The sequence below is a fragment of the Vidua macroura genome, chromosome 20 (assembly GCF_024509145.1).
Source record: "Vidua macroura isolate BioBank_ID:100142 chromosome 20, ASM2450914v1, whole genome shotgun sequence".
Classification (NCBI taxonomy): Eukaryota; Metazoa; Chordata; class Aves; order Passeriformes; family Viduidae; genus Vidua; species Vidua macroura.
Genome location: NC_071590.1, coordinates 3,195,997 through 3,209,575, shown reverse-complemented (window position 1 = coordinate 3,209,575; position 13,579 = coordinate 3,195,997). Strand labels below are relative to the sequence as shown.

The 13,579-nt window shown below is 52.2% G+C and overlaps 1 protein-coding gene and 1 long non-coding RNA gene across 2 annotated transcripts; one reads left to right on the top strand and one right to left on the bottom strand.

Moving 5' to 3' along the window:
* Positions 1 to 3,412: 3,412 nt before the first annotated feature.
* NCF1 (neutrophil cytosolic factor 1) lies at positions 3,413 to 11,678 on the top strand. Its single transcript, XM_053995635.1, has 11 exons — positions 3,413 to 3,527; positions 3,991 to 4,071; positions 4,385 to 4,460; positions 5,691 to 5,856; positions 5,990 to 6,045; positions 6,350 to 6,472; positions 6,852 to 6,959; positions 7,784 to 7,901; positions 8,521 to 8,628; positions 10,166 to 10,308; positions 11,219 to 11,678. The coding sequence occupies exons 1-11, from the start codon at positions 3,456 to 3,458 to the stop codon at positions 11,335 to 11,337; spliced, it is 1,170 nt and encodes a 389-aa protein (XP_053851610.1). The 5' UTR covers positions 3,413 to 3,455; the 3' UTR covers positions 11,338 to 11,678.
* A 478-nt stretch (positions 11,679 to 12,156) lies between these two features.
* On the bottom strand, positions 12,157 to 13,468 carry LOC128817402 (uncharacterized). Its single transcript, XR_008440185.1, has 2 exons — positions 13,384 to 13,468; positions 12,157 to 12,521 (listed from the first exon to the last, which is right to left on the bottom strand). It is a non-coding gene; the product is annotated as an uncharacterized LOC128817402 (long non-coding RNA).
* Positions 13,469 to 13,579: the final 111 nt, after the last annotated feature.

The following is a 13,579-nucleotide window of genomic DNA, read 5'->3' as shown; positions in this document are numbered from 1 at the left end:
TGGGATCCTGTGTTCAGATCCCAGCCTTGTTTCCCAAAACTTGAATCAATTCATGAACTCAATAAACTTTGTGGTTTGACACTGGCCAGGTGCCAGGCACCCAAAAAAGTGTCTCACTTCCCCTCCCCTGCCACAGCTGGGCAAAGGAGAGAGAAACTAATTTCATGAAGGCTTCCTCCAAGGGCAAACCGGGCTTGGCTTAGAGATACAAAGTGAATTTTCTACTAACTAAATTAGAGGAGGATAATGAGAAGTAAAATAAGTCCTTAAAACACCTTTTTGTCCCCCAACCCCTCTGTCCTTCCCACCAACAGCCCAGGGAGACAGGGCAGGGGGTTTGGGTCAGTTCATCACCTGAGATCTTCCACTGCTCAGGCAGAGGAGTCCTTCCCCTGTGAGACCATGGAGTCCCTCCCATGGGAGAGACAGTTCTCCTTTAACTTCTCCAATGTGGTTCCAATCTCACGAGCAGCAGCCCTACCACACCTGCTGCAATGTGAGTCCCTGCCATGGGCACACAGTCCTCCCAAAACTGCTGTGACATGGGTCTCTCTTTCCACGGGTGCAGTCCTGCAAGGACAGGCTGCTCCAGCCTGGGAGCAGGACCCCTCTCTCCACCGGCTCTCCCACTGGATCGCAGCCTCCTCCAGGCATCCACCTGCTCCAGCATGGGCACCTCCCCAGGGGCTGGGGGTGGATCTCTGCATCCCCCATGGATCCCCCTGGGCTGTGGGTGGATCTCTGCATCCCCCAGGGATCTCCATGGGCTGTGGGTGGATCTCTGCATCCCCCAGGGATCCCCCTGGGCTGTGGGTGGATCTCTGCATCCCCCATGGATCCCCCTGGGCTGTGGGTGGATCTCTGCATCCCCCAGGGATCCCCCTGGGCTGTGGGTGGATCTCTGCATCCCCCAGGGATCTCCATGGGCTGGGGGTGGATCTCTGCATCCCCCAGGGATCTCCATGGGCTGTGGGTGGATCTCTGCATCCCCCAGGGATCTCCATGGGCTGGGGGTGGATCTCTGCATCTCCCCTGGATCCCATGGGCTGGGGGTGGATCTCTGCATCCCCCAGGGATCTCCATGGGCTGGGGGTGGATCTCTGCATCTCCCCTGGATCCCATGGGCTGGGGGTGGATTTCTGCATCCCCCATGGATCCCCACAGGCTGCAGGGGCACAGCTGCTCCACCATGGTCTCACCACGGCTGCAGAGGAATCTCAGCTCCAGCACGTGGAGCACCTCCTGCCCCTCCTTCCCCACTGACCCTGGTATCTCCAGGTTGTTTCCCTCATATGTCCTCTTCTTCTCTGGCTAGGAAAAACTCTGCATGCCCCATTTTGTTTTGATTTTCTTCTTAAATATGTTATCACAGAGGTGTTACCATTATCTCTAATTGTCCCAGGCTTGGCCAGCAGCATGTCCATCTTCAGAGCCATCAGGGATTGGCTCTGCTGGACATCTGGCAACTTCGAGCAGCTTCTCACAGAAGGCACATCGGTAGCCCCCTGCTACCAAAAACCAGACTGTGCAAAACCAACAGAACTTGGCTTGTTCGGATGGGATGTTCCTCTTCTGAGAATTTTCTTCTAAAGTCTTGCTTCTTGACACATATTAGCTGTGAGATATTTGATGGAACACTCAGTAATGTATCACACAGAGTTACAGGTGGTGTTTCACTGTGAACTAATCTTTCACAGACAGCGCATCTAAAACCTCTCATTTCTCACATCACAAGATGAGGAATGAGGAAACAGGAAGAAACATGTGAATTAAGTGGTTTCCAGAAATGTACTGTCTGTAATGCAGTTTTAAATTTAGTACAAACAATTGTAATTATGAAAATAGCTGTTCTGACAAAGTTTGTGGAGTTCTGCATAAGCAGCAGTTATCTGGTGACTAACAGCGCAGAATCCAAACAGCCCTGGATGGATCTTTTTTAATATCTGTGATTGTGTAATATGGAAGGGACTTCCCTTGCATATCAGGAAGTCCCCCTGTTAAAATAATAAGAAACCAAATGTAAATGACCATTTACTATTGCACAGCTGTAAGTACCACACCCAAGTGCCAGGGGAGGGCTATGGTTAGTATTTGATGTTTTTCATGCAGCCAGAGCAAGCTTCTGTCTTTACAAGCTAACAAGGGCATTGGGCTGATCCTGTGCCAGGGTTTGCTGCTGCTGGTCATGGGGAGAGCCCCTGTCAGCTCTGTTGTGGTTTGGGGCTGCTGCCTGCCAGGGTCAGGGGACTGGGGTGCTGCCTCTGCCTGAGGCATCTCTGCTCCTGGCTGAGTGTGGGGCTGGGTTTGCTCTAACACCCAGCTCATGGGAACGAGCTGGGGACATTGGCTGCACTGGAGAACAGGTTTCCAGAGGGAATGGAGCTGAGTGTTCACAGCTGGCTGCAGCTGGGCTCCTCCAAGGATCCTGTGGAGAGCAGGGCCTGGCTCTGTCAGGTGACTGCCTACCTCTGGTGCCCATTGTAACTGAGGGTGCTCTTGATGGGGACAAAAGCGCTTCTGGGTACACCTTTGTTTGCAAGCAGTGTGGAATTGATCCCTGCAGCTCTCACATCCCTTCAGGTCTCTGTTCAGGGCTGAGGATGGAGAAGGAGGAGGACATGAATGCAGCTGGTGCCCTGGCATTTCAGAACGGCTTAGCAGAGAACTCTCCTGCTCTCCCAGCAGGACACAGGGGTCTGTCTCCAGCCCACTCTGCAGTTTCCCTATGCCTGGGGTCCCCTCCCATTCAGCCCTGTGCCCAGGTGAGGTGGTGAGCAGGGCTGCGACTGGCTTAGGTCCTCGGGGGCTCCTCAGAGGAACCTTTTGGTGGCAGATTTTGAAGACGCTGCAAGTGACTGAAAGGAAATGGTGATGCAAGGGGAGGGTCTCTTGCACACTGAGCCCGTGGCTGCCCCTCCTGGCTGTGCTGTGCCCCAGGTTCCCCGCCTGCCACTCCCGCACACACAGACAGTACTGGCATTCCTGGGGCTCAGGGCGTGCATTACAGGCTTCATTCAGCCGTTCCAGCTCGGACAGAGAGGGTGAAGGCGCCTCTGGCTGTCATATCCAAGGCAGGTGTCCTTGTCCCTGTGCTGCAGTACCCTGTGCTGTCACGGGGCAGCATCAGCGGTCAGAGGAGTCCTTTGGATATCAGGGCAGCCAGTCTGGCCCCCACCCTTCACTGTCCTCTGATTCCGGAGGTCCCTCCAGGTTATCTCCGAGGCCTCCCAGCTCACCTCCTCCGCAGTCCTGGAGCCACTGGAGGGGCTGGGCTGGGCAACACCGACTCAGTACAAACCACAGCGAGTAAACAATTACGGGAGCGATTGCAGCGGCAGTTCCGCTTCCCCAGGGCTTTAAGACCAAGCTGAGCTGAGCGAGGGCAGAGGGGAGGGGAGAGCACCCAGACAGGCAGGAGCAGGGTCCGGAGTAGAGCATTGCGGGCAGGAGCAGCAATGGGGGACGCCTTCATCCGGCACATCGAACTGCTGGGCTACGAGAAAAGGTTTTTCCCCAGCCAGCACTATGTGAGTACTCAGCAGCGTTCTGGCATGTGAGGACTGAGGGCTGGCCAGGGTAAAAACCCGGCCAACAAATTTCCTCAGGGAGTTGTGACTGAGAGCCTAAACGCTGCCTTTTAAGGGGGTCATGGCTGATAACATGAGCTGCAGGCAGCCAGAGACTAAACTGTCCTGAACACTCAAGACTTCAGGCACCTCCTTTGCAAGCCATTGGCTACTTTGCAGTCTTGGAAAGGGTTTTTTCCTCTTTGTTTCCCACCCACCTGCATGTTTCTGTCCCCTCTCCATCCATTCCAACTCCCCTAGCGCCCATTTTATTTGCTGGCAAGGCAGAGTTACTTGCATTGGGGTGGTGGAAGGAAAACATTCAATTTTATCTGAAACTGGACCATCCACAGGGCTCCCTGGGCACAGTGGGGAGTGGTGTCCCACTTGCCTGCAAAACTGCAGACTCTGCTTTGCTCCTCAGGTCTACATGTTCCTGGTGAAGTGGAATGACCTCTCCGAAAAGGTCATCTATCGCCGCTTTACTGAGATATATGAATTCCATGTGAGTCCTCCCAGGACATGGGCTTGGGGTGGGGAAAAAGGAGGATGAATGCCATCTGAAACTGCCTCAAAGGAAACCTAGTTCAAAAGAGGCTTCTGAATCCAGTTCTTCTATCTATTTTGCCCCTTGAAGGTGGGAGCCATTGGCTCTGTGTCCCTGGGCACCGAGTGCCAAGGTGTGGGATCCAGCCAAGACATGCTGGGGGCAGCAGGGTGAGCACCAGGAAAGGAGTCAGGCTAGGGGCAGAGGAGTGGGTGTCACAGCGTGTTCCCCTGGTGCTATCCTCACTGTTGTGCCTGGCTCTGCTCTGCAGAAAGTCCTGAAGGAGATGTTCCCCATTGAATCCGGGGACATCAACATCGAGAACCGGATCATCCCGCACTTGCCAGGTGAGGGGCAAGCACCGTGGCTGGGGGGTGAATAGAAATTGCAGCTAGCTGGGAAATTCCCTGGTGGGCTGAGCTGTGCTGGCTGCCTCCCAGACAGGTGGGTGGTGCAGTATTTCCTGTACACGAGGCTTGAAATCAAAACCCCAGAAAGATCTGAGCAGTGGCAGTGCTTCTTCCCAACACTCAGCAGCTCTGCAGACTCCGTCCTTCCTCTCTAAAGGCACCCCAGAGGCACGTCCAGAAGAATCAGCTGTGACCCCATGACCCCTGGCTGGTGCAAAGTGTCTGGCTTTGGGGAGGCTGAACAGAGTGGAGCTGAGCTGAGCCCTCTGTTGGTGACACCATCACTGGGGTTGGCTTAATGCCCTTATGGCAACACAGATATTTTGTAAGAGGAAACAATGCAACATGTCTTCAATGACAGAGGATGAACTGATCCAAACAGCTGATGCTTTCTCTTCAAGCAAGGTGCATCTCAGAAAACTTCCTCATTTTATTTAATTTCCTGCTTTAAAGGAAGCGGAAGGGAGTCTGAAAAAGAGCTGCAGATGTGGTCTACATCTCTGGAGGAGGAGTAACCTGCTCTATGCAGAAGTGTGGGTGCCAGTCTGGGGGGGCTCCACTGCAGCTGGGCTAACACCAACCACCATGCTGGGCCCCTTCCATCATTCTGCCCCCCACCGTGCAGGGGCTGTTCAAAGCATCCTTATTCCATTTGGGGAACTGAGAGCACTGGGACCAGACAGGTGTAAGACTGCTGGAGGGACATGGCGTGCCACTAACCATAAAAGCACCTCCCATCGTGTGGTTCAACGCTGCTCAGGGTCAGGATTGCCAGCAGTATTTTAGAGCTCCGGAGTCAAGAACACCATAACCAGTGGGATGGGAGGATAAACATATCTCCTCTGACTGCAGGCTGGTCCCCTGAGCCCCTCTTGGTGCCCTGGTGCATCTGCTGTATTTGTGGCCCAGCAGTTGGGCTTAGTCTGAACACACGTGTAGGAGTTACCCTAAAACTGTAATAGGGTGAAACAGGATCATTTCTGGGCTCGCAAGAGCTGTGCTCCCACAAAGCTTCACCTTATTGGCACAATGCAGCCATGCAGCACCTCAGGGCCAGACCCACTTGTTTGCAGGGCAAAATTAATGATTCAGAGCAGTGTGCTTGGGAAAGTATTAAAAACAAGGTGTTCTGTCTGCTTTTTGTGAGCCCTTTTTCCTCTCCCCCAGCCCCGAAGTGGTTTGATGGGCAACGCTCAACTGAGAACAGGCAGGGCACACTGGCTGAGTACTGCTACACACTGGTCAACCTACCCCACAAGATCTCTCGGTGCCTGCATGTGGTCAACTTCTTCAAGGTCCGTCATGATGACATGAACCCTGTCACAGACAGCCAGTGAGTCCAGCTGCCTGCTGTTTTGAGGGAAATCCTGCATTCCTAGCCTTGGACGCTGGCAGTAGCCTGCAGGGAGGGTGCTGATGGATAGGGCTGGTTGGCATTGAGCTGCCTTTGCTCTGAACCTGTCTAGGATCAAGAAGCCTGAGGTCTTCCTCCTGACAAAGGATTCCAAGAAAAGCCCCACTGGTAAGAGGTCTCAGAGGGCTGCAAGTGGCTGCCTCAACACCAGTGAAGCCTGCTGGGGAGAGAGGTTGTCATTCCATGGCAGATACCCTCACTAAGAACATGGTTGCTATGCCAGAGCTGCAGTTGTGGAGAAGCCAAATCCTTGGGTGGAATGAGTCATTGTCCTAAAATCCAACTGGTTTGGGGCTGAAAGAGGCTGGGAGGGCACTTTGGGCTGTCCTGGGGCTGCTTTTGGCCAGCCTGGAATAGGGAGTTTCTGGTTTGGGGGCTGGAGGAGGGAACATCTGTCACTTCTTTCATGCAGACATCACAGGCCCCATTGTCCTGCAAACGTACCGAGCCATCGCTGACTATGAGAAGAGCTCCACATCTGAGATGGCTCTCAAAGCTGGGGACATGGTGGATGTCGTGGAGAAGAGCGAGAACGGTATGTGTCCATCCCCCTGGAGAGCCCCTGAGGGCCAGCCCACTCCCTGCCACAACTTCAGCAGGAATGAGTACTGCCCTTGCATCTTGTGTCCAAACACAGCATGTGAGCTAGTTATGGCAGTGGAGGCTGAGGTGAGGGGCAGTTCTAGAAAACTGAGCAACATCCTGGCCATGCCTCAGCCTGTGAGGCTTCCTGCCCAGCAGGAGCAGGATGAACGGGTCAAGTTCTCTGGTTGCATCATGTCAACAGAGATTGGCCCTGGCACTGTCCCTTTGGTCCAGGACACAGAGATGCCTGCACCTGCCCTGGCCAGGACAGACCTGGTGCCACTCCCCACAACACTCTCTGCTCTTGCCCATGGTTGCTTTCTTTGCAGGCTGGTGGTTTTGTCAATTGAAGAATAAACGAGGCTGGGTACCTGCTGCCTATCTGGAGCCAATGGATGGTCCTGATGAGTCTGAAGAGCAGGAGCCTAACTATGCAGGTAAAATGCTGGGGTGACCATGGTGTGTGTGTGTCAGAGCACAGCCTGCTGCAGCTCTCCACTGTGATGGCTCACTGCAAAGCTGGGCAATTCAGACTGAGCAGGGACACTGGGCAGGGAGATGCTGCTGTAGGAACTGTCAGGAGGGATAAATCTCATGGCTTGGTGCCTCAGTGTCAACCTTGGGAGCTTCCCATGACCTGCAACTCTGCATTAGATTTGTGTTTTGGCTGGTCTTCACCCAGTGGCCATGCTGAGGTGGCTGGGTGAAGGCTGAGGTGCTGGGTTAGCAGAACAGCATGGTGCAGCACCCAAATCCAAATTGGACACAGGCATTCACAGTGCTTCATCTTTGTGCTGTCCTTATCAGGGCCTGGCCTTGCTCCCTGCCCTCTGCATTGCCCTGCCATGACAACAGGGCTCTATCACGTGGAACAGAGGAAGGATCCTGCAGACTTGTGCCAATTGCTCAACGGGCTTCAGCTTTGTGGGTTTCACAACACTGGAAAAGGCTCTATTAGCACAAGACTTCCTTCTGCCTTATTTCACCACCTGAATTCTGAACACACTTTTGAACAGAGATAGGTGTGCTTCTTCTGCTTGCACCCAAAAGTTTTCTTCTGGAGAGATGATGAAGGGGCTAGGATGAGCCATGAGCAATGACAAGACTGGGGGAAGTCCGAATCCAAACCTGAAGCACCCTGAGTCTTGCCTAAAATGTAGAGTGCCTCCTAATGCTCTGGTGCCTCCTCAGTGGCTGGGGAGGTAGAGCCCCCATCCCTGAGGTGTCAGCACATGATCCACCATCCCCATTTCATGTGTAGGTGAAGCGTACGTGGTCCAGAAAAGCTACACTGCTGTGGAAGAGGATGAGCTGACCCTCAAGGAGGGTGATACCATTGAAGTCATCCACAAGCTCCTTGATGGCTGGTGGGTCATCAGGTGAGAGATGCCATGAACAGGTCAGGCGAGCAGCACTCAGGCAGAGGGAAGGGAGCATCCATGGTGCTCCACATCAGGGCTCTGAAAGCCATGGCATGGCATCTTTGGTGCCACTACCCAGCACTTCCTTTTGCAGGGCTGCTTCTCAGAGTCTGTTCTTTGCCAAATATTAAACATTTCAGCTGGAAATTCCTCTCCTGAGGGCTTCAGAAATAGCCAAGAAGGAGGCAGATGGAAAGAAAACATGTATCTGTTATTTTGACTCTAATTGTTCTGGCATATTTTGCTTTGCAAAACCTCAACTTTCATCCCAGCTGCAAGGAACATGAGAGGTAACCCACATGGCACCAACAGGGGACAGGCCTGAACTATGACTATGGAATGTCCTGAGTTGGAAGAGTTCAAGGCCAGGTTGGATGGGGCTTGGAATAACCTATTCTAGGGGAAGGTGTCTGTGCCTGTGGCAGGGGGTTGGAATGAGGTCCTTTAAGGTCCCTTCTAACCAATCCATTCTGGGACTCTGTGACCACCCACAAGAATGATCAAATCTCTCTCCTGGACTGAGGAGGTGGTTGCAGAGCCACGACTGTAAGTGATGTTGCTTTGTGTTGCACTGCAGGAAGGATGAAACCACAGGTTATTACCCCTCCATGTACCTGCAGAAAGCCGGGGAGGTGAACACCTGTGTGAAGAGTGAGCTGAGGAACCGGGGTGCTCCTCCACGGAGGTAGGAGAAGCTCTGTGTAGGGGGCAGAAGAACATTTCCCTCTTCCTTGAGGGAGATGAAATTAAACCAGACAGGGTGTTGTGGTGTCACCTGCTTGCCCTGTCAGTGAGGAACCGCCTGGAGAAATGTAAGCAGGGCACAGACAGACCAGGGCTGTCCTCCCACCAGCTCTGTGCTCCCCAGCTACCACAGGCACCCCAGCATTGCTGATGCAGGGCTCCAAGATCCTTGCTCCAACAGGTCCACCTCTCAGGTGTATTTCTCCTTGTCCTTCTGCAAAGTTTCTTTTCTGGGCTGATTTTGTTTAATTTTCAAATTGGCCTTCTTCTTGCTTCCTAAGTGTGTGCACTGAATCTTTCAGAGGCAAGGAGACATTTGACTAAATGGAGCTGGCCAAGTGGCCTAATCTAGTGGGAGGATTTGAGCTAATGCAAGGGATTTTATTTCGATTAAAAAGATAAAAAGCAATAATAACTCATGAATTCCAGTGCAAAGAGAATGGCTAAAAAGGGCAGAATTTGCTGCTATCTCTTTTTTCTGCAAGATGACACATCAGACCTGCTATAAAATCTCTCCAAATCCAATTTTGCTGGAGCATTGATTGAGTGTGAGACAGTGTAAAATGGTCCAGATCCACTTATTTGAACACAGTGATGTTTGCTGGTAGCCTTGGGGGAGATGAGGTGGCCTGTTCCAAGGACAGTGGCTTGTCCCCCTGCCATTGTGACTGCTGCCTGCATGGCACTGGCAGCCAGGCCAAGCCCCGTTGTGAATGTGGTGACCTGCTGTGGGCAAGAGCTTTGCTATGACATGGGGTATGTGCTCAGACCAGGAAGGGGCTGAGGGCAGACAAGCACATTTGAGAAGAGCAGGAGGACGATGCCATGGGGTGGACATCAGGAACCACCTCATTCCTGCCATGGTACTGAAGACAAAGCAGGGGCCTCTGTCTGCCTGCTCGGGGACAGTCCCCAGTGCTGGGGGTTCCCCTGCTGCAGCCCCAGGCTGCTCAGCTTTGCACTTCTCTCAGTAGTTTCTCTCCTGTGGGTTGAACACTGCACATCCGGGTGCACACTGACGCATGCCCCATACTCCATTCCCCTGTATCTGACCCTTGGGGAGCTGTGCCAAGCCCCACACCAGGGACCTCAATTTTGTGACCTGGATAGGTGCTGTATGTTCATTCATCAAAGAGCTATAGATCACTTCTGGGGCTTTCTTGGATAAACCTCATGCCCATCTCATCCTTCCAGCCTTACACCAAATCTTCCTCACCAATCCCTATCATTACTTTCCAGACTTGTGCTCAGGGTTCACCCTTCAGTCTTTGCTTGCAAAGCACCATCCAGCTCCTCTGAACACATCGTAGATTGTGTCTCACTGATGGCTGCCCTCAACAGCTGGCATCCACCAGGCAAAACCCAAAAGCAGAAATTGGGGTTTGGGTGAAGCAGAGGAGGAAGTGTGGGGAAAGGAGGTGTGTGGTGTGAGAGCTGCCAGCATGAAAACAGAAAGTTTTTTTTCTCACAACTTGCAGATCCACCATCCGAAATGTGAAGAGTATCCACAAGCAGGGCCGGAAGCAAATCAGCCAGGAGACCTACAGGAGGAACAGCAAGAAGTACATCCAGAACCAGCGGAAAATGCGGGGAAATTCCCAGAACAAGGCCAATGTCATCAGTAAGTCTCAATGGAACTGGAATCCTGCAGGCATGACCCATGCCCCCCACCAGTGCTGGCAGCTGGAGCAGGATGGCACATTGAGGTCACACCATGCCCATCTGTCCTTTTCCAGTGGGGAAAGTCTGTGCAGGGAGGTGTTTCTTTCAATGAGTTTTCTTACCCCTGGCTATAGGTCAGACAGACCAGAATATGGTCCTGGAAGGACGTCAGCCCACATTTGGGACCTGTGCTTTCCTTGTGCACCTAACTTCCCCCAGGCTGCCATTACCATTGCAATTGCCATGTATGTTAGCTGTCAGCAGAGCCCCCAGAAGGAAGTGTTACATGAAGAATCATAGACTTATAGAATTCGGTTTTGGTAGGAAGGGACCTTAAAGACCAATTCATTCAAAGCTTCCACTTGATCAGATTGCTCCAAGCCTCATCCAACCTAGCCTTGAACACTTCCAGGCACAGGGCAGCCACAGTTTCTTTGGGCAACCTGTGCCCCACTACCTTCACAGAAAAGAGTTTTTTCCTAATATTTAATCTAAGCCTGGCCTCTGACAGTGTGAAGCCACTGTCCTACCATTTCAGGCCCTTGTAAAAAGTGTCTCTTCATGAAGGAGAGGTAGTCATTGAGGTATACCCTTTATATCTGCTAGACCCCATGCAGTACCTTCCCAGAGCTAAAAAGATGGGCAGACCTCATGCAGACCTAAAGACAGGCTTTCCCTGAGCACATTTCCCAGCGGGCACTGGTGGGCACGTCCTGACACCATGACCTACAGGAAGATCACTACATGCAGCAGGGACAGGAGGAGAGGCAGGAGCTTTGGTGGCCATGATGTAGGAAGCTGCTGAATGTTCATGAAGGTGGGGTGTGGTGAAGAGCTCTGACCCATCTGTACATCCTTTTTACTTGCAGTTGAGAAAAATGAGCCAGAGGACAACAAGCCCAAGGCTCAACCTGCTGTTCCTCCCCGTCCCAGCAAAGACCTCATCCTGAACCGCTGCACTGAGAGCACACGGAGGAAGATCCTGTGAGCATCCTGTGAGCCCCTACACCAGCCACCCAAAGCTTCATCTCCTTCAGCTCCTGTGCAGCTAGGGCTTGGAGCTGGACCAGGGATCCAGGGATCCAGGTGGTTCTGGCAGCCAGCACAGGCCAGGGAGGCTGTGGCCGTATCAGCCCAACCCAGTGCCCATCCTCATCCTCCATCACAGCCAGCCCAAGGTGTCCTGATTGCACTTTGAGGAGGGACCAGCCCTGCTCTAGCAGCTCCTTATAAGCACCAAGTCCTCATCTCTAGATGCCACTCTAGTACCTCTTTGTATTTTGAATTATTTTGTGGTTTTCATCAATAAAGGAGAGACACTTGATAGACCCTGAGGAGCAGTGTGGGCATGGCGGCAGGAAAGGTGTTCCTCCAGGTGGATATTGGGCAAGAGACTCTTGCAAAAGATGCTGTCAGTGAGGAAATTTAGTTGGGGGATAAAAGGATAGCAGCTTCCTCCTGGGAGGTGGCTGCTTGGCTCCCTCGAGAGGAAAGCGAGGGCTCAGTGTTGAGACAGGGCTGCTTCACACACACACCGAGTGTGGTGGGACGGCTGCATTTGGTTCCTGCCACAGCCAACCCTGCCGTCGCTGTGCCAGACAGGGCTGGCTTTGAGTGTGATCTCAGTTTGGGTTTGGGATGGGGCTGGGTCGACATGTAGGTTTGGGCCTGGGTTTCAGTTTTGATCTTTGTTTGGAGCTGGGTCTAAGTCCACACTGGGGTCTAGGGGTGTGTTTAGATTGAGGTCTAGGTCGGGGTGTAGGTTTAGGTGTGTTATAAATGAGGTCCAATTTAACAAACCACAAGATTTAAAATTTAGCAGCTATTTTAATGGAGATATAAAATAATAATACAATCAAATATAATTCAGTAGTTACGAAAAGAAATTTGGCAATGGTTCGGATAAAGCATAAGCAAAACAGACCGGGGTACAGGAGGGCTTCCCACCCTGCCTCACGTACAACAGGCAAAGAATCCAAGCACGACTTTTATACTTTATGCTAGTACATATTCATCAGTAGTTCCCATAAATCTCCTCCCATTTTCGATTCTTGAAATCTACGTCACTCTACTGCACGGCTCATGCTCCCATTGTTGCTATGGGGCCTTCTTGTCTCTTCAGGGGTTTTCTTGGATGAAGGCCGAAGGTCTTCCTCACATGTCCAGGATAACCTGGTAGGTTAATCCTGCACATTGAGCTTGGTGTTGTATAAGTAAGCATTATGTTCCAATTAAACCTTATTTATTTCATAGATAAGGCCACCATTTTAGACTCCCTGTCTGGAATGGTCCCAACTTTATTCATAACCAAGGTCGATCCTGCTCTGGGAGTTGCCTTAACTTCAGTTGATGCCAATTTTGGTTTGGAAGTCAGTTCCTGACTTCCTCCCCTCCCAAGGCCGAATCCAACTCCTGCATCCTGCTCCCCACATATATTCTTGAATCACACAGAATCACAGAATAATGAGGTTGGAAGAGACCTCTAAGATCATCAAGTCCAACCCATGCCCTGACACCTCACCTAGACTCTAGCACCAAGTGCCATGTCCAGTCTTTTTTTAAACACATCCAGAGATGGTGATTCTACCACCTCCCTGGGAAGACAATTCCAGTACTTTATTATTCTTTCAGTGAATTTTTTTTTCCTAATATCTAACCTATACGTTTCCTGACGTAGCTGGAGGCTGTGTCCTCTTGTTCTGTCAGTGCTGCCCGGTGGAAGAGACCGACCCCCACTGTCCACAGCCTCCCTTCAGGGAGTTGTAGAGAACAATAAGGTCACCTCTGAGCCTCCTCTTCTCCAGGACAAACAACCCCAGCTCCTTCAAACGTTCCTCACAGGGCTTGTGTTCCAAGCCCCTCACCAGCCTTCCTCTGGACGCACTCAAGCATCTCAATATCCTTCCTAAACTGAGGGGCCCATAACTGAAGAAACCCATCTGCTTCATAACACTAATCACATATACTTTTCCAATTATTCTCCCAAATTATTGATATAATTGGAACTTATTCAGCACGAATCACACCCATTTACCACAGGTGTGAGTATGTGCCGGGCTGTAGGCTCAAGCCCGGCTGTCGGTTCGGGCTGTGCCTCAGGGTCTGGGCGGGCGCGGACGCTCCCCTCAGAGGGGGGGGCGTGGTTTCTTTAAGGGAAGCGCGCTGCGGCCGCGCGCATGCGCGGGAGCGGTGACGCTGCGCGGGCCCGCGTGTGAGCGCGGCCGAGATGG

Excerpts from the sequence above, each read along its gene's own strand:
- NCF1 (XM_053995635.1), top strand. The coding sequence starts at position 3,456 with ATGGGGGACGCCTTCATCCGGCACATCGAACTGCTGGGCTACGAGAAA. Across the intron at positions 3,528-3,990 it reads TTTTCCCCAGCCAGCACTAT|GTCTACATGTTCCTGGTGAA; the intron begins GTGAGTACTCAG and ends TTTGCTCCTCAG. Across the intron at positions 5,857-5,989 it reads AACCCTGTCACAGACAGCCA|GATCAAGAAGCCTGAGGTCT; the intron begins GTGAGTCCAGCT and ends GAACCTGTCTAG.